Genomic DNA, 22,516 nt, shown 5'->3' on the forward strand with positions numbered 1-22,516 from the left:
GTGCCGTGTGTATATGTGGGGGGTAGGAGGGTCCCCCGGGTGCCGTGTGTATATGTGGGGGGTAGGAGGTGTCCTCGGGTGCCGTGTGTGTATGTGGGGGTAGGAGGTGTCCCCGGGTGCCGTGTGTATATGTGGGGGTAGGATGTGTCCCTGGGTGCCGTGTGTATATGTGGGGGGGTAGGAGGTGTCCCCGGGTGCCGTGTGTATATGTGGGGGGGTAGGAGGTGTCCCCGGGTGCCGTGTGTATATGTGGGGGGGTAGGAGGTGTCCCCGGGTGCCGTGTGTTTATGTGGGGGTGGGGAGAGGTGTCCCCGGGTGCCGTGTGTATATGTGGGGAGGAAGTGTCCCTGGGTGCCGTGTGTATATGTGGGGGGGTAGGAGGTGTCCCCGGGTGCCGTGTGTATATGTGGGGGGGTAGGAGGTGTCCCCGGGTGCCTTGTGTATATGTGGGGGGGTAGGAGGTGTCCCCGGGTGCCGTGTGTATATGTGGGGGGGTAGGAGGTGTCCCCGGGTGCCGTGTGTATATGTGGGGGGGTAGGAGGTGTCCCCGGGTGCCGTGTGTTTATGTGGGGGTGGGGGGAGGTGTCCCCGGGTGCCGTGTGTATATGTGGCGAGGAGGTGTCCCCGGGTGCCGTGTGTATATGTGGGGGGGGGGAGGTGTCCCCGGGTGCCGTGTGTATATGTGTGGGGGTAGGAGGTGTCCCCGGGTGCCGTGTGTATATGTGGGGGTGGGGGGAGGTGTCCCCGGGTGCCGTGTGTATATGTGGGGGTAGGAGGTGTCCCCGGGTGCCGTGTGTATATGTGGGGGGGTAGGAGGTGTCCCCGGGTGCCGTGTGTATATGTGGGGGGGTAGGAGGTGTCCCCGGGTGCCGTGTGTTTATGTGGGGGTGGGGGGAGGTGTCCCCGGGTGCCGTGTGTATATGTGGGGAGGAGGTGTCCCCGGGTGCCGTGTGTATATGTGGGGAGGAGGTGTCCCCGGGTGCCGTGTGTATATGTGGGGGTGGGGGGAGGTGTCCCCTGGTGCTGTGTGTATATGTGGGGGGTAGGAGGTGTCCCCCGGGTGCCGTGTGTATATGTGGGGGGTAGGAGGTGTCCCCCGGGTGCCGTGTGTATATGTGTGTGGGGGGGGGAGGTGTCCCCCTTTGCCGTGTGTATATGTGGGGGTGGGGGGAGGTGTACCCGGGTGCCGTGTGTATATGTGGGGGGTAGGAGGTGTCCCCCGGGTGCCGTGTGTATATGTGGGGGGGTAGGAGGTGTCCCCGGGTGCCGTGTGTATATGTGGGGGGTAGGAGGTGTCCCCCGGGTGCCGTGTGTATATGTGGGGGGGTAGGAGGTGTCCCCGGGTGCCGTGTGTATATGTGGGGGGGTAGGAGGTGTCCCCGGGTGCCGTGTGTATATGTGGGGGTGGGGGGAGGTGTCCCCGGGTGCCGTGTGTATATGTGGGGAGGAGGTGTCCCCGGGTGCCGTGTGTATATGTGGGGGTGGGGGGAGGTGTCCCCTGGTGCCGTGTGTATATGTGGGGGGTAGGAGGTGTCCCCCGGGTGCCGTGTGTATATGTGGGGGGTGGGGGGAGGTGTCCCCTGGTGCCGTGTGTATATGTGGGGGGTAGGAGGTGTCCCCCGGGTGCCGTGTGTATATGTGGGGGGTAGGAGGTGTCCCCCGGGTGCCGTGTGTATATGTGGGGGGGGGGAGGTGTCCCCGGGTGCCGTGTGTATATGTGTGGGGGGAGGAGGTGTCCCCGGGTGCCGTGTGTATATGTGTGGGGGGAGGAGGTGTCCCCGGGTGCCGTGTGTATATGTGTGGGGGGAGGAGGTGTCCCCGGGTGCCGTGTGTATATGTGTGGGGCGAGGAGGTGTCCCCGGGTGCCGTGTGTATATGTGGGGGGAGGTGTCCCCGGGTGCCGTGTGTATATGTGGGGGGAGGTGTCCCCGGGTGCCGTGTGTATATGTGTGGGGGGAAGGTGTCCCCGGGTGCCGTGTGTATATGTGGGGGGGGGGAGGTGTCCCCGGGTGCCGTGTGTATATGTGGGGGGGGGGAGGTGTCCCCGGGTGCCGTGTGTATATGTGGGGGTGGGGAGGAGGTGTCCCCGGGTGCCGTGTGTATATGTGGGGGTGGGGGGAGGTGTCCCCTGGTGCCGTGTGTATATGTGGGGGGTAGGAGGTGTCCCCCGGGTGCCGTGTGTATATGTGGGGGGGTAGGAGGTGTCCCCCGGGTGCCGTGTGTATATGTGGGGGGGGGGAGGTGTCCCCTTTTGCCGTGTGTATATGTGGGGGGTGGGAGGTGTCCCCGGGTGCCGTGTGTATATGTGGGGGTGGGGGGAGGTGTCCCCGGGTGCCGTGTGTATATGTGGGGGTGGGGGGAGGTGTCCCCGGGTGCCGTGTGTATATGTGGGGGGTAGGAGGGTCCCCCGGGTGCCGTGTGTATATGTGGGGGGTAGGAGGTGTCCTCGGGTGCCGTGTGTATATGTGGGGGTAGGAGGTGTCCCCGGGTGCCGTGTGTATATGTGGGGGTAGGATGTGTCCCTGGGTGCCGTGTGTATATGTGGGGGGGTAGGAGGTGTCCCCGGGTGCCGTGTGTATATGTGGGGGGGTAGGAGGTGTCCCCGGGTGCCGTGTGTATATGTGGGGGGGTAGGAGGTGTCCCCGGGTGCCGTGTGTTTATGTGGGGGTGGGGGGAGGTGTCCCCGGGTGCCGTGTGTATATGTGGGGAGGAGGTGTCCCTGGGTGCCGTGTGTATATGTGGGGGGGTAGGAGGTGTCCCCGGGTGCCGTGTGTATATGTGGGGGGGTAGGAGGTGTCCCCGGGTGCCGTGTGTTTATGTGGGGGTGGGGGGAGGTGTCCCCGGGTGCCGTGTGTATATGTGGGGAGGAGGTGTCCCCGGGTGCCGTGTGTATATGTGGGGGGGGGAGGTGTCCCCGGGTGCCGTGTGTATATGTGGGGGGGTAGGAGGTGTCCCCGGGTGCCGTGTGTATATGTGGGGGTGGGGGGAGGTGTCCCCGGGTGCCGTGTGTATATGTGGGGAGGAGGTGTCCCCGGGTGCCGTGTGTATATGTGGTGGTAGGAGGTGTCCCCGGGTGCCGTGTGTATATGTGGGGGGGTAGGAGGTGTGTCCCCGGTGCCGTGTGTATATGTGGGGGGGTAGGAGGTGTCCCCGGGTGCCGTGTGTTTATGTGGGGGTGGGGGGAGGTGTCCCCGGGTGCCGTGTGTATATGTGGGGAGGAGGTGTCCCCGGGTGCCGTGTGTATATGTGGGGAGGAGGTGTCCCCGGGTGCCGTGTGTATATGTGGGGGTGGGGGGAGGTGTCCTCTGGTGCCGTGTGTATATGTGGGGGGTAGGAGGTGTCCCCCGGGTGCCGTGTGTATATGTGGGGGGGTAGGAGGTGTCCCCCGGGTGCCGTGTGTATATGTGTGTGGGGGGGGAGGTGTCCCCCTTTGCCGTGTGTATATGTGGGGGTGGGGGGAGGTGTACCCGGGTGCCGTGTGTATATGTGGGGGGTAGGAGGTGTCCCCCGGGTGCCGTGTGTATATGTGGGGGGGCAGGAGGTGTCCCCGGGTGCCGTGTGTATATGTGGGGGGGTAGGAGGTGTCCCCGGGTGCCGTGTGTATATGTGGGGGGGTAGGAGGTGTCCCCGGGTGCCGTGTGTATATGTGGGGTGGGGGGAGGTGTCCCCGGGTGCCATGTGTATATGTGGGGAGGAGGTGTCCCCGGGTGCCGTGTGTATATGTGGGGGTGGGGGGAGGTGTCCCCTGGTGCCGTGTGTATATGTGGGGGGTAGGAGGTGTCCCCCGGGTGCCGTGTGTATATGTGGGGGGTAGGAGGTGTCCCCCGGGTGCCGTGTGTATATGTGGGGGGGTAGGAGGTGTCCCCCGGGTGCCGTGTGTATATGTGGGGGGGGGAGGTGTCCCCTGGTGCCGTGTGTATATGTGGGGGGTAGGAGGTGTCCCCCGGGTGCCGTGTGTATATGTGGGGGGAGGTGGTCCCCGGGTGCCGTGTGTATATGTGGGGGGAGGTGTCCCCGGGTGCCGTGTGTATATGTGTGGGGGGAAGGTGTCCCCGGGTGCCGTGTGTATATGTGGGGGGGGGGAGGTGTCCCCGGGTGCCGTGTGTATATGTGGGGGGGGGGAGGTGTCCCCGGGTGCCGTGTGTATATGTGGGGGTGGGGAGGAGGTGTCCCCGGGTGCCGTGTGTATATGTGGGGGTGGGGGGAGGTGTCCCTGGTGCCGTGTGTATATGTGGGGGGTAGGAGGTGTCCCCCGGGTGCCGTGTGTATATGTGGGGGGGTAGGAGGTGTCCCCCGGGTGCCGTGTGTATATGTGGGGGGGGGGAGGTGTCCCCTTTTGCCGTGTGTATATGTGGGGGGTGGGAGGTGTCCCCGGGTGCCGTGTGTATATGTGGGGGTGGGGGGAGGTGTCCCCGGGTGCCGTGTGTATATGTGGGGGTGGGGGGAGGTGTCCCCGGGTGCCGTGTGTATATGTGGGGGGTAGGAGGGTCCCCCGGGTGCCGTGTGTATATGTGGGGGGTAGGAGGTGTCCTCGGGTGCCGTGTGTATATGTGGGGGTAGGAGGTGTCCCCGGGTGCCGTGTGTATATGTGGGGGTAGGATGTGTCCCTGGGTGCCGTGTGTATATGTGGGGGGGTAGGAGGTGTCCCCGGGTGCCGTGTGTATATGTGGGGGGGTAGGAGGTGTCCCCGGGTGCCGTGTGTATATGTGGGGGGGTAGGAGGTGTCCCCGGGTGCCGTGTGTTTATGTGGGGGTGGGGGGAGGTGTCCCCGGGTGCCGTGTGTATATGTGGGGAGGAGGTGTCCCCGGGTGCCGTGTGTATATGTGGGGGGGTAGGAGGTGTCCCCGGGTGCCGTGTGTATATGTGGGGGGGTAGGAGGTGTCCCCGGGTGCCGTGTGTTTATGTGGGGGTGGGGGGAGGTGTCCCGGGTGCCGTGTGTATATGTGGGGAGGAGGTGTCCCCGGGTGCCGTGTGTATATGTGGGGGGGGGAGGTGTCCCCGGGTGCCGTGTGTATATGTGGGGGGGTAGGAGGTGTCCCCGGGTGCCGTGTGTATATGTGGGGGTGGGGGGAGGTGTCCCCGGGTGCCGTGTGTATATGTGGGGAGGAGGTGTCCCCGGGTGCCGTGTGTATATGTGGTGGTAGGAGGTGTCCCCGGGTGCCGTGTGTATATGTGGGGGGGTAGGAGGTGTCCCCGGGTGCCGTGTGTATATGTGGGGGGGTAGGAGGTGTCCCCGGGTGCCGTGTGTTTATGTGGGGGTGGGGGGAGGTGTCCCCGGGTGCCGTGTGTATATGTGGGGAGGAGGTGTCCCCGGGTGCCGTGTGTATATGTGGGGAGGAGGTGTCCCCGGGTGCCGTGTGTATATGTGGGGGTGGGGGGAGGTGTCCTCTGGTGCCGTGTGTATATGTGGGGGGTAGGAGGTGTCCCCCGGGTGCCGTGTGTATATGTGGGGGGGTAGGAGGTGTCCCCCGGGTGCCGTGTGTATATGTGTGTGGGGGGGGGAGGTGTCCCCCTTTGCCGTGTGTATATGTGGGGGTGGGGGGAGGTGTACCCGGGTGCCGTGTGTATATGTGGGGGGTAGGAGGTGTCCCCCGGGTGCCGTGTGTATATGTGGGGGGGCAGGAGGTGTCCCTGGGTGCCGTGTGTATATGTGGGGGGGTAGGAGGTGTCCCCGGGTGCCGTGTGTATATGTGGGGGTGAGGGGAGGTGTCCCCGGGTGCCATGTGTATATGTGGGGAGGAGGTGTCCCCGGGTGCCGTGTGTATATGTGGGGGTGGGGGGAGGTGTCCCCTGGTGCCGTGTGTATATGTGGGGGGTAGGAGGTGTCCCCCGGGTGCCGTGTGTATATGTGGGGGGTAGGAGGTGTCCCCCGGGTGCCGTGTGTATATGTGGGGGGGTAGGAGGTGTCCCCCGGGTGCCGTGTGTATATGTGGGGGGGGGAGGTGTCCCCTGGTGCTGTGTGTATATGTGGGGGGTAGGAGGTGTCCCCCGGGTGCCGTGTGTATATGTGGGGGGAGGTGTCCCCGGGTGCCGTGTGTATATGTGGGGGGAGGTGTCCCCGGGTGCCGTGTGTATATGTGTGGGGGGAAGGTGTCCCCGGGTGCCATGTGTATATGTGGGGGGGGGGGAGGTGTCCCCGGGTGCCGTGTGTATATGTGGGGGGGGGGAGGTGTCCCCGGGTGCCGTGTGTATATGTGGGGGTGGGGAGGAGGTGTCCCCGGGTGCCGTGTGTATATGTGGGGGTGGGGGGAGGTGTCCCCTGGTGCCGTGTGTATATGTGGAGGGTAGGAGGTGTCCCCCGGGTGCCGTGTGTATATGTGGGGGGGTAGGAGGTGTCCCCCGGGTGCCGTGTGTATATGTGGGGGGGGGGAGGTGTCCCCGGGTGCCGTGTGTATATGTGGGGGGTGGGAGGTGTCCCCGGGTGCCGTGTGTATATGTGGGGGTGGGGGGAGGTGTCCCCGGGTGCCGTGTGTATATGTGGGGGTGGGGGGAGGTGTCCCCGGGTGCCGTGTGTATATGTGGGGGGGTAGGAGGTGTCCCCGGGTGCCGTGTGTATATGTGGGTGGGTAGGAGGTGTCCCCGGGTGCCGTGTGTATATGTGGGGGGGTAGGAGGTGTCCCCGGGTGCCGTGTGTTTATGTGGGGGTGGGGGGAGGTGTCCCCGGGTGCCGTGTGTATATGTGGGGAGGAGGTGTCCCTGGGTGCCGTGTGTATATGTGGGGGGGTAGGAGGTGTCCCCGGGTGCCGTGTGTATATGTGGGGGGGTAGGAGGTGTCCCCGGGTGCCGTGTGTTTATGTGGGGGTGGGGGGAGGTGTCCCCGGGTGCCGTGTGTATATGTGGGGAGGAGGTGTCCCCGGGTGCCGTGTGTATATGTGGGGGGGGGAGGTGTCCCCGGGTGCCGTGTGTATATGTGGGGGGGTAGGAGGTGTCCCCGGGTGCCGTGTGTATATGTGGGGGTGGGGGGAGGTGTCCCCGGGTGCCGTGTGTATATGTGGGGAGGAGGTGTCCCCGGGTGCCGTGTGTATATGTGGTGGTAGGAGGTGTCCCCGGGTGCCGTGTGTATATGTGGGGGGGTAGGAGGTGTCCCCGGGTGCCGTGTGTATATGTGGGGGGGTAGGAGGTGTCCCCGGGTGCCGTGTGTTTATGTGGGGGTGGGGGGAGGTGTCCCCGGGTGCCGTGTGTATATGTGGGGAGGAGGTGTCCCCGGGTGCCGTGTGTATATGTGGGGAGGAGGTGTCCCCGGGTGCCGTGTGTATATGTGGGGGTGGGGGGAGGTGTCCTCTGGTGCCGTGTGTATATGTGGGGGGTAGGAGGTGTCCCCCGGGTGCCGTGTGTATATGTGGGGGGGTAGGAGGTGTCCCCCGGGTGCCGTGTGTATATGTGTGGGGGGGGGGAGGTGTCCCCCTTTGCCGTGTGTATATGTGGGGGTGGGGGGAGGTGTACCCGGGTGCCGTGTGTATATGTGGGGGGTAGGAGGTGTCCCCCGGGTGCCGTGTGTATATGTGGGGGGGCAGGAGGTGTCCCCGGGTGCCGTGTGTATATGTGGGGGGGTAGGAGGTGTCCCCGGGTGCCGTGTGTATATGTGGGGGTGGGGGGAGGTGTCCCCGGGTGCCATGTGTATATGTGGGGAGGAGGTGTCCCCGGGTGCCGTGTGTATATGTGGGGGTGGGGGGAGGTGTCCCCTGGTGCCGTGTGTATATGTGGGGGGTAGGAGGTGTCCCCCGGGTGCCGTGTGTATATGTGGGGGGTAGGAGGTGTCCCCCGGGTGCCGTGTGTATATGTGGGGGGGTAGGAGGTGTCCCCCGGGTGCCGTGTGTATATGTGGGGGGGGGAGGTGTCCCCTGGTGCCGTGTGTATATGTGGGGGGTAGGAGGTGTCCCCCGGGTGCCGTGTGTATATGTGGGGGGGGAGGTGTTCCCCTTTGCCGTGTGTTTATGTGGGGGGTAGGAGGTGTCCTCGGGTGCCGTGTGTATATGTGGTGGTGGGGGGAGGTGTCCCCGGGTGCCGTGTGTATTTGTGGGGGGTAGGAGGTGTCCCCGGGTGTCGTGTGTATATGTGGGGGGGAGGAGGTGTCCCCGGGTGCCGTGTGTATATGTGGGGGGAGGGGAGGAGGTGTCCCCGGGTGCCGTGTGTATATGTGGGGGGAGGGGGGGAGGTTTCCCCGGGTGCCGTGTGTATATGTGGGGGGAGGGGGGGAGGTGTCCCCGGGTGCCGTGTGTATATGTGGGGGGAGGTGTCCCCGGGTGCCGTGTGTATATATGGGGGGGAGGTGTCCCCGGGTGCCGTGTGTATATGTTGGGGGGAGGGGGGGAGGTGTCCCCGGGTGCCGTGTGTATATGTGGGGGGGGGAGGTGTCCCCGGGTACCGTGTGTATATATGGGGGGGAGGTGTCCCCGGGTGCCGTGTGTATATGTGTGGGGGAGGAGGTGTCCCCGGGTGCCGTGTGTATATATGGGGGGGAGGTGTCCCCGGGTGCCGTGTGTATATGTTGGGGGGAGGGGGGGAGGTGTCCCCGGGTGCCGTGTGTATATGTGGGGGGGGGGGAGGTGTCCCCGGGTACCGTGTGTATATGTGGGGGGGTAGGAGGTGTCCCCGGGTGCCGTGTGTATATGTGGGGGGGAGGTGTCCCCCGAGTGCCGTGTGTATATGTGGGGGGGCGGTGTCCCCGGGTGCCGTGTGTATATGTGGGGGGGAGGTGTCCCCCGGGTGCCGTGTGTATATATGGTGGGGGGAGGTGTACCCGGGTGCCGTGTGTATATATGGGGGGGAGGTGTCCCCGGGTGCCGTGTGTATATATGGGGGGGAGGTGTCCCCGGGTGCCGTGTGTATATATGGGGGGGGAGGTGTCCCCGGGTGCCGTGTGTATATATGGGGGGGAGGTGTCCCCGGGTGCCGTGTGTATATATGGGGGGGAGGTGTCCCCGGGTGCCGTGTGTATATGTGGGGGGAGGGGAGGAGGTGTCCCCGGGTGCCGTGTGTATATGTGGGGGGAGGGGGGGAGGTTTCCCCGGGTGCCGTGTGTATATGTGGGGGGAGGGGGGGAGGTTTCCCCGGGTGCCGTGTGTATATGTGGGGGGAGGGGGGGAGGTTTCCCCGGGTGCCGTGTGTATATGTGGGGGGGGGAGGTGTCCCCTGGTGCCGTGTGTATATGTGGGGGGTAGGAGGTGTCCCCCGGGTGCCGTGTGTATATGTGGGGGGGGAGGTGTTCCCCTTTGCCGTGTGTTTATGTGGGGGGTAGGAGGTGTCCTCGGGTGCCGTGTGTATATGTGGTGGTGGGGGGAGGTGTCCCCGGGTGCCGTGTGTATTTGTGGGGGGTAGGAGGTGTCCCCGGGTGTCGTGTGTATATGTGGGGGGGAGGAGGTGTCCCCGGGTGCCGTGTGTATATGTGGGGGGAGGGGAGGAGGTGTCCCCGGGTGCCGTGTGTATATGTGGGGGGAGGGGGGGAGGTTTCCCCGGGTGCCGTGTGTATATGTGGGGGGAGGGGAGGAGGTGTCCCCGGGTGCCGTGTGTATATGTGGGGGGAGGTGTCCCCGGGTGCCGTGTGTATATATGGGGGGGAGGTGTCCCCGGGTGCCGTGTGTATATGTTGGGGGGAGGGGGGGAGGTGTCCCCGGGTGCCGTGTGTATATGTGGGGGGGGGGGGAGGTGTCCCCGGGTACCGTGTGTATATATGGGGGGGAGGTGTCCCCGGGTGCCGTGTGTATATGTGTGGGGGAGGAGGTGTCCCCGGGTGCCGTGTGTATATATGGGGGGGAGGTGTCCCCGGGTGCCGTGTGTATATGTTGGGGGGAGGGGGGGAGGTGTCCCCGGGTGCCGTGTGTATATGTGGGGGGGGGGGAGGTGTCCCCGGGTACCGTGTGTATATGTGGGGGGGTAGGAGGTGTCCCCGGGTGCCGTGTGTATATGTGGGGGGGAGGTGTCCCCCGAGTGCCGTGTGTATATGTGGGGGGGCGGTGTCCCCGGGTGCCGTGTGTATATGTGGGGGGGAGGTGTCCCCCGGGTGCCGTGTGTATATATGGTGGGGGGAGGTGTACCCGGGTGCCGTGTGTATATATGGGGGGGAGGTGTCCCCGGGTGCCGTGTGTATATATGGGGGGGAGGTGTCCCCGGGTGCCGTGTGTATATATGGGGGGGGAGGTGTCCCCGGGTGCCGTGTGTATATATGGGGGGGAGGTGTCCCCGGGTGCCGTGTGTATATATGGGGGGGAGGTGTCCCCGGGTGCCGTGTGTATATGTGGGGGGAGGGGAGGAGGTGTCCCCGGGTGCCGTGTGTATATGTGGGGGGAGGGGGGGAGGTTTCCCTGGGTGCCGTGTGTATATGTGGGGGGAGGGGGGGAGGTGTCCCCGGGTGCCGTGTGTATATGTGGGGGGAGGGGGGGAGGTGTCCCCGGGTGCCGTGTGTATATGTGGGGGGGGAGTTGTCCCCGGGTGCCATGTGTATATGTGGGGGGGTAGGAGGTGTCCCCGGGTGCCGTGTGTATATATGGGGGGGAGGTGTCCCCGGGTGCCGTGTGTATATGTGGGGGGGGAGGTGTCCCCGGGTGCCGTGTGTATATGTGGGGGGCAGGTGTCCCCGGGTGCCGTGTGTATATGTGGGGGGAGGTGTCCCTGGGTGCCGTGTGTATATATGGTGGGGGGAGGTGTCCCCGGGTGCCGTGTGTATATATGGGGGGGAGGTGTCCCCGGGTGCCGTGTGTATATATGGTGGGGGGAGGTGTCCCCGGGTGCCGTGTGTATATGTGGGGGGAGGGGGGGAGGTGTCCCCGGGTGCCGTGTGTATATGTGGGGGGAGGGGGGGAGGTGTCCCCGGGTGCCGTGTGTATATGTGGGGGGGGGGAGGTGTCCCCGGGTGCCGTGTGTATATGTGGGGGGGGGAGGTGTCCCCGGGTGCCGTGTGTATATGTGGGGGGGGGAGGTGTCCCCGGGTGCCGTGTGTATATGTGGGGGGGAGGTGTCCCCGGGTGCCGTGTGTATATGTGGGGGGGGGAGGTGTCCCCGGGTGCCGTGTGTATATGTGGGGGGGGGGGAGGTGTCCCCGGGTGCCGTGTGTATATGTGGGGGGGGGGGGAGGTGTCCCCGGGTTCCGTGTGTATATGTGGGGGGAGGGGAGAAGGTGTCCCCGGGTGCCGTGTGTATATGTGGGGGGGAGGTGTCCCCCGGGTGCCGTGTGTATTTGTGTGGGGGGAGGTGTCCCCGGGTGCCGTGTGTATGTGTGTGGGGGGAGGTGTCCTATTGCTCTGTGTAGCGTGTTTCGGATCATTTCCCCATGGGTGTCTGTGACTTTTGGGTGGGGCTCTTTGCTCTGTGCCTCGCCCCTTTCCTACCAGCAGTAGCTCGGGTGTCCTTGCAGTGGGGGTGTACTGTTCCCTCGTTGCTGGAGGCTATTTTTAGGGATCACATCCTAGAAGGGTCTTGCGGACGATGACAGGTGCGGGCTCCACTCATGCCACGCTCTCTATCATTCCTGGAGTATGGCAGCTGTGCCCCTGGTTCCCTTTTCTCCCCTGTGTAGTCAGCCTGACTGGTTGGAGGGGGCTCCTAAACGTTCCCACCCCCTATAGATTGGCACCTGTTTTCATCCCTTTGGGCTAGGCACAGACAAAGAGCCCCTGTGTGCCGCTCTCCCTGATGTGCCAGCCTCTGGGGATGATTGTAGTGCAGATGCCTGGCCATGCCCGCTCTTGGCAGCTCCTGAACGCTGCTCTGTGTCCGGTGATCGGGGGCTTCCCCGGCTGTTTTTTCCCAGCATCCCCTGAGTCTGCATGTTCTGCTGTGGGGCAGGAAGTAACGCGCTTCCTTTTCTCACTTTTCAGCTGCTGTGTCTCGTCCTGTTGCTGCCACTGATGATCCATGCGCTGCCACCGCGCCATGCCCGCAGCGTCCCCAGCTTTGACATCATCTTTACCAGTCGTCGCCATCCCCGGTCTCATCTTTACCAGTCGTCGCCATCCCCGGCTCTGACCTCATCTTTACCAGTCGTCGCCATCCCCGGCCCTGACCTCTTCTTTACCGGTCGTCGCCATCCCCGGCCCTGACCTCATCTTTACCGGTCGTCGCCATCCCCGGCCCTGACCTCTTCTTTACCGGTCGTCACCATCCCGGCCCTGACCTCTTCTTTACCAGTCGTCGCCATCCCGGCCCTGACCTCTTCTTTACCAGTCGTCGCCATCCCGGCCCTGACCTCTTCTTTACCAGTCGTCGCCATCCCGGCCCTGACCTCCTCTTTACCAGTCGGCGCCATCCCCGGCCCTGACCTCCTCTTTACCGGTCGGCGCCATCCCCGGCCCTGACCTCCTCTTTACCGGTCGGCGCCATCCCCGGCCCTGACCTCATCTTTACCGGTCGTCGCCATCCCCGGCCCTGACCTCATCTTTACCGGTCGTCGCCATCCCCGGCCCTGACCTCCTCTTTACCGGTCGTCGCCATCCCCGGCCCTGACCTCATCTTTACCGGTCGTCGCCATCCCCGGCCCTGACCTCCTCTTTACCGGTCGTCGCCATCCCCGGCCCTGACCTCCTCTTTACCGGTTGGCGCCATCCCCTGCCCGCCGCATTCTCGGCCCTGACCTCATCTTTACCAGTCGTCACCTTCCCTGCCCTGACCTGACCTCCTCTTTACCAGTTGGCGCCATCCCCTGCCCGCCGCATCCTCAGCCCTGACCTCATCTTTACCAGTCGTCACCTTCCCTGCCCTGACCTGACCTCCTCTTTACCAGTTGGCGCCATCTCCTGCCCGCCGCATCCTCAGCCCTGACTTCATCTTCACCATTTGTCGCCATCCCCGGCCCGCAGCATCCTCAGCCCTGACCATCTCATCCCCCGCTCACTGATCTGAGGCCGGGGGGACACCCAGCAGCTGTCTGCCACATTTCGGGGTGAGTTGCTTCCCCAGTGGCTTGTGACCTGAGATGTCTGTATAGTGAACCTACTCCAACTTCCCCTAATGACCTGCTGGGGGTTGTGTTCCGCCATGAGAGAGTCTGTTGTGTCCCCCCAGTGCCGTGAGATGCAGCCATGATGGAGGAGGGGCCGCCCAAGCTGGTGGATTACTTTGTGGTGGCGGGGTTGACGGGCACATCTCGCCCACTGGAGGAGGAGAGTCGGCAGAGACCAGCGCGGCCAGCAGAACTCGTCACCGATGTGGCCGTCATCATCCGCTCTCAGGCCGAGGAGGTGCCGCATGGATTCACCTGCATAGAGAAGACCCCGGGGGGCCACACGGCCGACCTCAGCTCCAACTTCATCACCAACCAGCAGATGTACCTGTGCTACCGCCGCAGCCGGGATAAGATGCCCATCACAGAGCTGGGGTGAGGATGCCCCCCGGGATGTTTGGGCACAATGTCCTAGCAGGTAATAACCCGTGTGTACTCTTCACAGTGTTCACTACGAGGGGAAAGAGACGCTGCGGCCCGGCTTCCAGGTCATCGACACCACCCCCTACAGTCACTCTGCCAACCTGAGCTCCGGGGCCCCCGGCCATCCCAAGACCTTCCTCACCTACAAGCGGGCCCCCGAGTCCCTGGGGCTGAACACGCTGGGCGTCATGGACATCTGCATCATCAGTCCCAGCAAGGGGGACAGCACGCCCCACACATTCTGCAAGGTGGACCGGAACCTGAACACCAGCATGGTGAGTGCTGACCGGCCCCCTCTGACTGCCTCGCTGCACCAGGGAGGGTCTCCTCTACAGTCACATCCTGAGCTGCATACAAAGACTATCTGCTCTACTCTAGCTTAGCAGCTTTGGATGTGACTGGAGGATAAGACACGATGTAACCACAGAATAGTAACTGCAGCTCTAGAGGTGACTGGAGAATAAGACATGATGTAACAGCAGAATAATGACTGCAGCTCTGGAGGTGACTGGAGGATAAGACACGATGTAACCACAGAATAGTAACTGCAGCTCTACAGGTGACTGGAGAATAAGACCTGATGTAACAGCAGAATAATGACTGCAGCTCTGGAGGTGACTGGAGGATAAGACATGATGTAACAGCAGAATAATGACTGCAGCTCTGGAGGTGACTGGAGGATAAGACACGATGTAACCACAGAATAGTAACTGCAGCTCTACAGGTGACTGGATATTAAGACCTGATGTAACAGCAGAATAATGACTGCAGCTCTGGAGGTGACTGGAGGATAAGACATGATGTAACTGCAGAATAGTGACTGCAGCTCTGGAGGTGACTGGAGGATAAGACACGATGTAACAACAGAATAGTAACTGCAGCTCTGGAGGCGAGTGGAGGATAAGACACGATGTAACAACAGAATAGTAACTGCAGCTCTGGAGGCGAGTGGAGGATATGACACGATGTAACAGAATAATAACTGCAGCTCTGGAGGTGAATGGAGGATAAGACACGATGTACCCACAGAATAGTAACTGCAGCTCTACAGGTGACTGGAGAATAAGACCTGATGTAACAGCAGAATAATGACTGCAGCTCTGGAGATGACTGGAGGATAAGACATGATGTAAAAACAGAATAGTAACTGCAGCTCTGGAGGTGAGTGGAGGATAAGACACGAAGTACCCACAGAATAGTGACTGCAGCTCTGGGCTGGTTGTCAGGGCGGCCCCTTTTCTCTCCTCTGCCGTTCTCTTCCTCAGTTGGGGTGGGCTCTGTCTCTGTGGTGTCGGGCTGGTGGTCAGGGCGGCCCCATTTCTCACCTCTGCCGTTCTCTCCTTCAGTTGGGGTGGGCTCTGTCTCTGTGGTGTCGGGCTGGTGGTCAGGGCGGCCCCTTTTCTCACCTCTGACGTTCTCTCCTTCAGTTGGGGTGGGCTCTGTCTCTGTGGTGTCGGGCTGGTGGTCAGGGCGGCCCCTTTTCTCACCTCTGCCGTTCTCTCTCTCAGTTGGGGTGGGCTCTGTCTCTGTGGTGTCGGGCTGGTGGTCAGGGCGGCCCCTTTTCTCACCTCTGCCGTTCTCTCCTTCAGTTGGGGTGGGCTCTGTCTCTGTGGTGTCGGGCTGGTGGTCAGGGCGGCCCCTTTTCTCACCTCTGCCGTTCTCTCTCTCAGTTGGGGTCGGCTCTGTCTCTGTGGTGTCGGGCTGGTGGTCAGGGCGGCCCCTTTTCTCACCTCTGCCGTTCTCTCCTTCAGTTGGGGTGGGCTCTGTCTCTGTGGTGTCGGGCTGGTGGTCAGGGCGGCCCCTTTTCTCACCTCTGCCGTTCTCTCTCTCAGTTGGGGTCGGCTCTGTCTCTGTGGTGTCGGGCTGGTGGTCAGGGCGGCCCCTTTTCTCTCCTCTGCCGTTCTCTCTCTCAGTTGGGGTCGGCTCTGTCTCTGTGGTGTCGGGCTGGTGGTCAGGGCGGCCCCTTTTCTCACCTCTGCCGTTCTCTTCCTCAGTTGGGGTGGGCTCTGTCTCTGTGGTGTCGGGCTGGTTGTCAGGGCGGCCCCTTTTCTCACCTCTGCCGCTCTCTCTCAGTTGGGGTGGGCTCTGTCTCTGTGGTGTCGGGCTGGTGGTCAGGGCGGCCCCTTTTCTCACCTCTGCCGTTTTCTCTCTCAGTTGGGGTGGGCTCTGTCTCTGTGGTGTCGGGCTGGTTGTCGGGGCGGCCCCTTTTCTCACCTCTGCCGTTCTCTCCCTCAGTTGGGGTGGGCTGTCTCTGTGGTGTCGGGCTAGTGGTCAGGGCGGCCCCTTTTCTCATCTCTGCCATTCTCTTCCTCAGTTGGGGTCGGCTCTGTCTCTGTGGTGTCGGGCTGGTGGTCAGGGCGGTCCATTTTCTCACCTCTGCCGCTCTCTCTCTCAGTTGGGGTGGGCTCTGTCTCTGTGGTGTTGGGCTGTTTGTCAGGGCGGCCCCTTTTCTCACCTCTGCCGTTCTCTTCCTCAGTTGGGGTGGGCTCTGTCTCGGTGGTGTTGGGCTGTTTGTCAGGGCGGCCCCTTTTCTCACCTCTGCCGTTCTCTCCCTCAGTTGGGGTGGGCTCTGTCTCTGTGGTGTCGGGCTGGTTGTCAGGGCGGCCCCTTTTCTCACCTCTGCCATTTCTCTCTCTCAGTTGGGGTAGGCTCTGTCTCTCTGGTGTCAGGCTGGTGATCAGGGCGGCCCCTTTTCTCACCTCTGCCGTTCTGTCTCTGTTGGGGTGGGCTCTGTCTCTGTGGTGTCGGGCTGGTGGTCAGGGCGGCCCCTTTTCTCACCTCTGCCGTTCTCTCCCTCAGTTGGGGTGGGCTCTGTCTCTTTGGTGTTGGGCTGGTGGTCAGGGCGGCCCCTTTTCTCACCTCTGCCGTTCTCTCCCTCAGTTGGGGTGGGCTCTGTCTCTGTGGTGTTGGGCTGGTGGTCAGGGCGGCCCCTTTTCTCACCTCTGCTGTTCTCTCCCTCAGTTGGGGTGGGCTCTGTCTCTGTGGTGTCGGGCTGGTGGTCAGGGCGGCCCCTTTTCTCACCTCTTCCGTTCTCTTCCTCAGTTGGGGTGGGCTCTCTCTCTGTGGTGTCGGGCTGGTGGTCAGGGCGGCCCCTTTTCTCACCTGTGCCGTTCTCTCTCTCAGTTGGGGTGGGCTCTGTCTCTGTGGTGTCGGGCTGGTGGTCAGGGCGTCCCCTTTTCTCTCCTCTGCCGTTCTCTCTCTCAGTTGGGGTCAGCTCTGTCTCTGTGGTGTTGGGCTGGTGGTCAGGGCGGCCCCTTTTCTTACCTCTGCCGTTCTCTCTCTCAGTTGGGGTCGGTTCTGTCTCTGGTGTTGGGCTGGTTGTCAGGGCGGCCCCTTTTCTCACCTTTGCCGTTCTCTCCCTCAGTTGGGGTGGGCTCTGTCTCTGTGGTGTTGGGCTGGTTGTCAGGGCGGCCCCTTTTCTCACCTCTGCCGTTCTCTCTCTCAGTTGGGGTCGGCTCTGTCTCTGTGGTGTCGGGCTGGTGGTCAGGGCGGCCCCTTTTCTCACCTCTTCCGTTCTCTTCCTCAGTTGGGGTGGGCTCTGTCTCTGTGGTGTCGGGCTGGTGGTCAGGGCGGCCCCTTTTCTCACCTCTGCCGTTCTCTCTCTCAGTTGGGGTGGGCTCTGTCTCTGTGGTGTCGGGCTGGTGGTCAGGGCGGCCCCTTTTCTCACCTCTGCCGTTCTCTCCCTCAGTTGGGGTGGGCTCTGTCTCTGTGGTGTTGGGCTGGTGGTCAGGGAGGCCCCTTTTCTCACCTCTGCTGTTCTCTCCCTCAGTTGGGGTGGGCTCTGTCTCTGTGGTGTCGGGCTGGTGGTCAGGGCGGCCCCTTTTCTCACCTCTTCCGTTCTCTTCCTCAGTTGGGGTGGGCTCTGTCTCTGTGGTGTCGGGCTGGTGGTCAGGGCGGCCCCTTTTCTCACCTCTGCCGTTCTCTCTCTCAGTTGGGGTGGGCTCTGTCTCTGTGGTGTCGGGCTGGTGGTCAGGGCGGTCCCTTTTCTCACCTCTGCCGTTCTCTCCCTCAGTTGGGGTGGGCTCTGTCTCTGTGGTGTTGGGCTGGTGGTCAGGGCGGCCCCTTTTCTCACCTCTGCCGTTCTCTCCCTCAGTTGGGGTGGGCTCTGTCTCTGTGGTGTCGGGCTGGTGGTCAGGGCGGCCCCTTTTCTCACCTCTGCCGTTCTCTCTCTCAGTTGGGGTGGGCTCTGTCTCTGTGGTGTCGGGCTGGTGGTCAGGGCGGTCCCTTTTCTCACCTCTGCCGTTCTCTCCCTCAGTTGGGGTGGGCTCTGTCTCTGTGGTGTTGGGCTGGTGGTCAGGGCGGCCCCTTTTCTCACCTCTGCCGTTCTCTCCCTCAGTTGGGGTGGGCTCTGTCTCTGTGGTGTCGGGCTGGTGGTCAGGGCGGCCCCTTTTCTCACCTCTGCCGTTCTCTCCCTCAGTTAGGGTGGGCTCTGTCTCTGTGGTGTCGGGCTGGTGGTCAGGGCGGCCCCTTTTCTCACCTCTGCCGCTCTCTCTCTCAGTTGGGGTGGGCTCTGTCTCTGTGGCGTCGGGCTGGTTGTCAGGGCGGCCCCTTTTCTCACCTCTGCCGTTCTCTTCCTCAGTTGGGGTGGGCTCTGTCTCTGTGGTGTCGGGCTGGTGGTTAGGGCGGCCCCTTTTCTCACCTCTGCCGTTCTCTCCCTCAGTTGGGGTGGGCTCTGTCTCTGTGGTGTCGGGCTGGTGGTCAGGGCGGCCCCTTTTCTCACCTCTGCCGTTCTCTCCCTCAGTTGGGGTGGGCTCTGTCTCTGTGGTGTCGGGCTGGTGGTCAGGGCGGCCCCTTTTCTCACCTCTGCCGTTCTCTCCCTCAGTTGGGGTGGGCTCTGTCTCTGTGGTGTCGGGCTGGTGGTCAGGGGGGCCCCTTTTCTCACCTCTGCCGTTCTCTCTCTCAGTTGGGGTGGGCTCTGTCTCTGTGGTGTCGGGCTGGTGGTCAGGGCGGCCCCTTTTCTCACCTCTGCCGTTCTCTCTCTCAGTTGGGGTGGGCTCTGTCTCTGTGGTGTCAGGCTGGTGGTCAGGGCGGCCCCTTTTCTCACGTCTGCCGTTCTCTTCCTCAGTTGGGGTGGACTCTGTCTCTGTGGTGTTGGGCTGGTTGTCAGGGCGGCCCCTTTTCTCACCTCTGCCGTTCTCTCTCTCAGTTGGGGTGGGCTCTGTCTCTGTGGTGTCGGGCTGGTTGTCAGGGCAGCCCCTTTTCTCACCTCTGCCGTTCTCTCCCTCAGTTGGGGTGGGCTCTGTCTCTGTGGTGTCGGGCTGGTGGTCAGGGCGGCCCCTTTTCTCATCTCTGCCGTTCTCTCCCTCAGTTGGGGTGGGCTCTGTCTCTGTGGTGTCAGGCTGGTGGTCAGGGCGGCCCCTTTTCTCACCTCTGCCGCTCTCTCTCTGTTGGGGTGGGCTCTGTCTCTGTGGTGTCGGGCTGGTGGTCAGGGCGGCCCGTTTTCTCACCTCTGCCGTTCTCTCTCTCAGTTGGGGTGGGCTCTGTCTCTGTGGTGTCGGGCTGGTTGTCAGGGCGGCCCCTTTTCTCACCTCTGCCGTTCTCTCCCTCTGTTGGGGTGGGCTCTGTCTCTGTGGTGTCGGGCTGGTTGTCAGGGCGGCCCCTTTTCTCATCTCTGCCGTTCTCTCCCTCTGTTGGGGTGGGCTATGTCTCTGTGGTGTCGGGCTGGTGGTCAGGGCGGCCCCTTTTCTCACCTCTGCCGTTCTCTCCCTCAGTTGGGGTGGGCTCTGTCTCTGTGGTGTCGGGCTGGTGGTCAGGGTGGCTCCTCTTCTCACCTCTGCCGCTCTCTCTCTCAGTTGGGGTGGGCTCTGTCTCTGTGGTGTTGGGCTGGTGGTCAGGGCGGCCCCTTTTCTCATCTCTGCCGTTCTCTCCCTCAGTTGGGGTGGGCTCTGTCTCTGTGGTGTCGGGCTGGTGGTCAGGGCGGCCCCTTTTCTCATCTCTGCCGTTCTCTCTCTCAGTTGGGGTGGGCTCTGTCTCTGTGGTGTCAGGCTGGTTGTCAGGGCGGCTCCTCTTCTCACCTCTGCCGTTCTCTCTCTCAGTTGGGGTCGGCTCTGTCTCTGTGCTGTCGGGCTGGTGGTCAGGGCGGCCCCTTTTCTCACCTCTGCCGTTCTCTCCCTCAGTTGGGGTGGGCTCTGTCTCTGTGGTGTCGGGCTGGTGGTCAGGGCGGCCCCTTTTCTCACCTCTGCCGTTCTCTCTCTCAGTTGGGGTGGGCTCTGTCTCTGTGGTGTCGGGCTGGTGGTCAGGGCGGCCCCTTTTCTCACCTCTGCCGTTCTCTCCCTCAGTTGGGGTGGGCTCTGTCTCTGTGGTGTTGGGCTGGTGGTCAGGGCGGCCCCTTTTCTCACCTCTGCCGTTCTCTCCCTCAGTTGGGGTGGGCTCTGTCTCTGTGGTGTCGGGCTGGTGGTCAGGGCGGCCCCTTTTCTCACCTCTGCCGTTCTCTCTCTCAGTTGGGGTCGGCTCTGTCTCTGTGGTGTCGGGCTGGTGGTCAGGGCGGCCCCTTTTCTCACCTCTGCCGTTTTCTCTCTCAGTTGGGGTGGGCTCTGTCTCTGTGGTGTCGGGCTGGTTGTCAGGGCGGCCCCTTTTCTCACCTCTGCCTTTTCTCTCTCTCAGTTGGGGTGGGCTCTGTCTCTGTGGTGTCGGGCTGGTGGTCAGGGCGGCCCCTTTTCTCACCTCTGCCGTTCTCTCTCTCAGTTGGGGTGGGCTCTGTCTCTGTGGTGTTGGGCTGGTGGTCAGGGCGGCCCCTTTTCTCACCTCTGCCGTTCTCTCTCTCAGTTGGGGTGGGCTCTGTCTCTGTGGTGTCGGGCTGGTGGTCAGGGCGGCCCCTTTTCTCTCCTCTGCCGTTCTCTCTCTCAGTTGGGGTGGGCTCTGTCTCTGTGGTGTCGGGCTGGTTGTCAGGGCGGCCCCTTTTCTCACCTCTGCCTTTTCTCTCCCTCAGTTGGGGTGGGCTCTGTCTCTGTGGTGTCGGGCTGGTGGTCAGGGCGTCCCCTTTTCTCACCTCTGTCGTTCTCTCCCTCAGTTGGGGTGGGCTCTGTCTCTGTGGTGTTGGGCTGGTGGTCAGGGCGGCCCCTTTTCTCACCTCTGCCGTTCTCTCTCTCTGTTGGGGTGGGCTCTGTCTCTGTGGTGTCGGGCTGGTGGTCAGGGCGGCCCCTTTTCTCACCTCTGCCGTTCTCTCTCTCAGTTGGGGTCGGCTCTGTCTCTGTGGTGTCGGGCTGGTGGTCAGGGCGGCCCCTTTTCTCACGTCTGCCGTTCTCTCTCTCAGTTGGGGTGGGCTCTGTCTCTGTGGCGTCGGGCTGGTGGTCAGGGCGGCCCCTTTTCTCACCTCTGCCGTTCTCTCTCTCAGTTGGGGTCGGCTCTGTCTCTGTGGTGTCGGGCTGGTGGTCAGGACGGCCCCTTTTCTCACCTCTGCCGTTTTCTCTCTCAGTTGGGGTGGGCTCTGTCTCTGTGGCGTCGGGCTGGTTGTCAGGGCGGCCCCTTTTCTCACCTCTGCCGTTCTCTTCCTCAGTTGGGGTGGGCTCTGTCTCTGTGGTGTCGGGCTGGTGGTTAGGGCGGCCCCTTTTCTCACCTCTGCCGTTCTCTCCCTCAGTTGGGGTGGGCTCTGTCTCTGTGGTGTCGGGCTGGTTGTCAGGGCGGCCCCTTTTCTTACCTCTGCCGTTCTCTCCCTCAGTTGGGGTGGGCTCTGTCTCTGTGGTGTCGGGCTGGTGGTCAGGGCGGCCCCTTTTCTCTCCTCTGTCGTTCTCTCCCTCAGTTGGGGTGGGCTCTGTCTCTGTGGTTTTGGGCTGGTGGTCAGGGCGGCCCCTTTTCTCACCTCTGCCGTTCTCTTCCTCAGTTGGGGTCGGCTCTGTCTCTGTGGTGTCGGGCTGGTGGTCAGGGCGGCCCCTTTTCTCATTTCTGCCGTTCTCTTTCTCAGTTGGGGTGGGCTCTGTCTCTGTGGTGTCGGGCTGGTGGTCAGGGCGGCCCCTTTTCTCACCTCTGCCGTTCTCTCCCTCAGTTGGGGTGGGCTCTGTCTCTGTGGTGTCGGACTGGTGGTTAGGGCGGCCCCTTTTCTCACCTCTGCCGTTCTCTCCCTCATTTGGGGTGGGCTCTGTCTCTGTGGTGTCGGGCTGGTTGTCAGGGCGGCCCCTTTTCTCACCTCTGCCGTTCTCTCCCTCGGTTGTGGTGGGCTCTGTCTCTGTGGTGTCGGGCTGGTGGTCAGGGCGGCCCCTTTTCTCACCTCTGCCGTTCTCTCCCTCAGTTGGGGTGGGCTCTGTCTCTGTGCTGTTGGGCTGGTTGTCAGGGCGGCCCCTTTTCTCACCTCTGCCGTTCTCTCTCTCTCAGTTGGGGTGGGCTCTGTCTCTGTGGTGTCGGGCTGGTGGTCAGGGCGGCCCCTTTTCTCATCTCTGCCGTTCTCTCCCTCAGTTGGGGTGGACTCTGTCTCTGTGTTGTCGGGCTGGTGGTCAGGGCGGCCCCTTTTCTCACCTCTGCCGTTCTCTTCCTCAGTTGGGGTGGGCTCTGTCTCTGTGGTGTCGGGCTGGTGGTTAGGGCGGCCCCTTTTTTCTCCTCTGCCGTTCTCTCTCTCAGTTGGGGTCGGCTCTGTCTCTGTGGTGTCGGGCTGGTGGTCAGGGTGGCCCCTTTTCTCACCTCTGCCGTTCTCTCCCTCAGTTGGGGTGGGCTCTGTCTCTGTGGTGTCGGGCTGGTTGTCAGGGCGGCCCCTTTTCTCACCTCTGCCGTTCTCTTCCTCAGTTGGGGTGGGCTCTGTCTCTGTGGTGTCGGGCTGGTGGTCAGGGCGGCCCCTTTTCTCACCTCTGCCGTTCTCTCTCCCTCAGTTGGGGTCGGCTCTGTCTCTGTGGTGTCGGGCTGGTGGTCAGGGCGGCCCCTTTTCTCACCTCTGCTGTTTTCTCTCTCAGTTGGGGTGGGCTCTGTCTCTGTGGTGTCGGGCTGGTGGTCAGGGCGGCCCCTTTTCTCACCTCTGCCGTTCTCTCCCTCAGTTGGGGTGGGCTCTGTCTCTGTGGTGTCGGGCTGGTTGTCAGGGCGGCCCCTTTTCTCATCTCTGCCGTTCTCTTCCTCAGTTGGGGTGGGCTCTGTCTCTGTGGTGTCGGGCTGGTGGTCAGGGCGGCCCCTTTTCTCACCTCTGCCGTTCTCTCCCTCAGTTGGGGTGGGCTCTGTCTCTGTGGTGTCGGGCTGGTGGTC

At 63.0% G+C, this 22,516-nt stretch overlaps 1 protein-coding gene across 4 annotated transcripts in view; it reads left to right on the top strand.

Annotated features, from left to right (window-relative positions):
* Nucleotides 1-22,516, top strand: part of DENND4B (DENN domain containing 4B) — a 66,142-nt gene that overhangs the window by 25,886 nt on the left and 17,740 nt on the right. For 3 of the 4 annotated variants that reach the window (XR_012247142.1, XM_073637361.1, XM_073637362.1), the window contains exons 2-3: nt 12,997-13,309; nt 13,380-13,632. Coding sequence is in view for 3 of the 4 variants with exons in the window: in XM_073637361.1 (XP_073493462.1) it covers nt 13,014-13,309; nt 13,380-13,632 (549 nt within the window). In the remaining variant the exon portion in view is untranslated. Of the gene's footprint in view, nt 1-12,358; nt 12,875-12,996; nt 13,310-13,379; nt 13,633-22,516 lie in introns of those variants that run through there. The other variant, XM_073637363.1, reaches the window with a different exon arrangement.

The sequence above is a fragment of the Phyllobates terribilis genome, unplaced genomic scaffold, assembly GCF_046119375.1.
Source record: "Phyllobates terribilis strain yellow unplaced genomic scaffold, ASM4611937v1 Scaffold_6__1_contigs__length_29720123, whole genome shotgun sequence".
NCBI lineage: Eukaryota > Metazoa > Chordata > Amphibia > Anura > Dendrobatidae > Phyllobates > Phyllobates terribilis.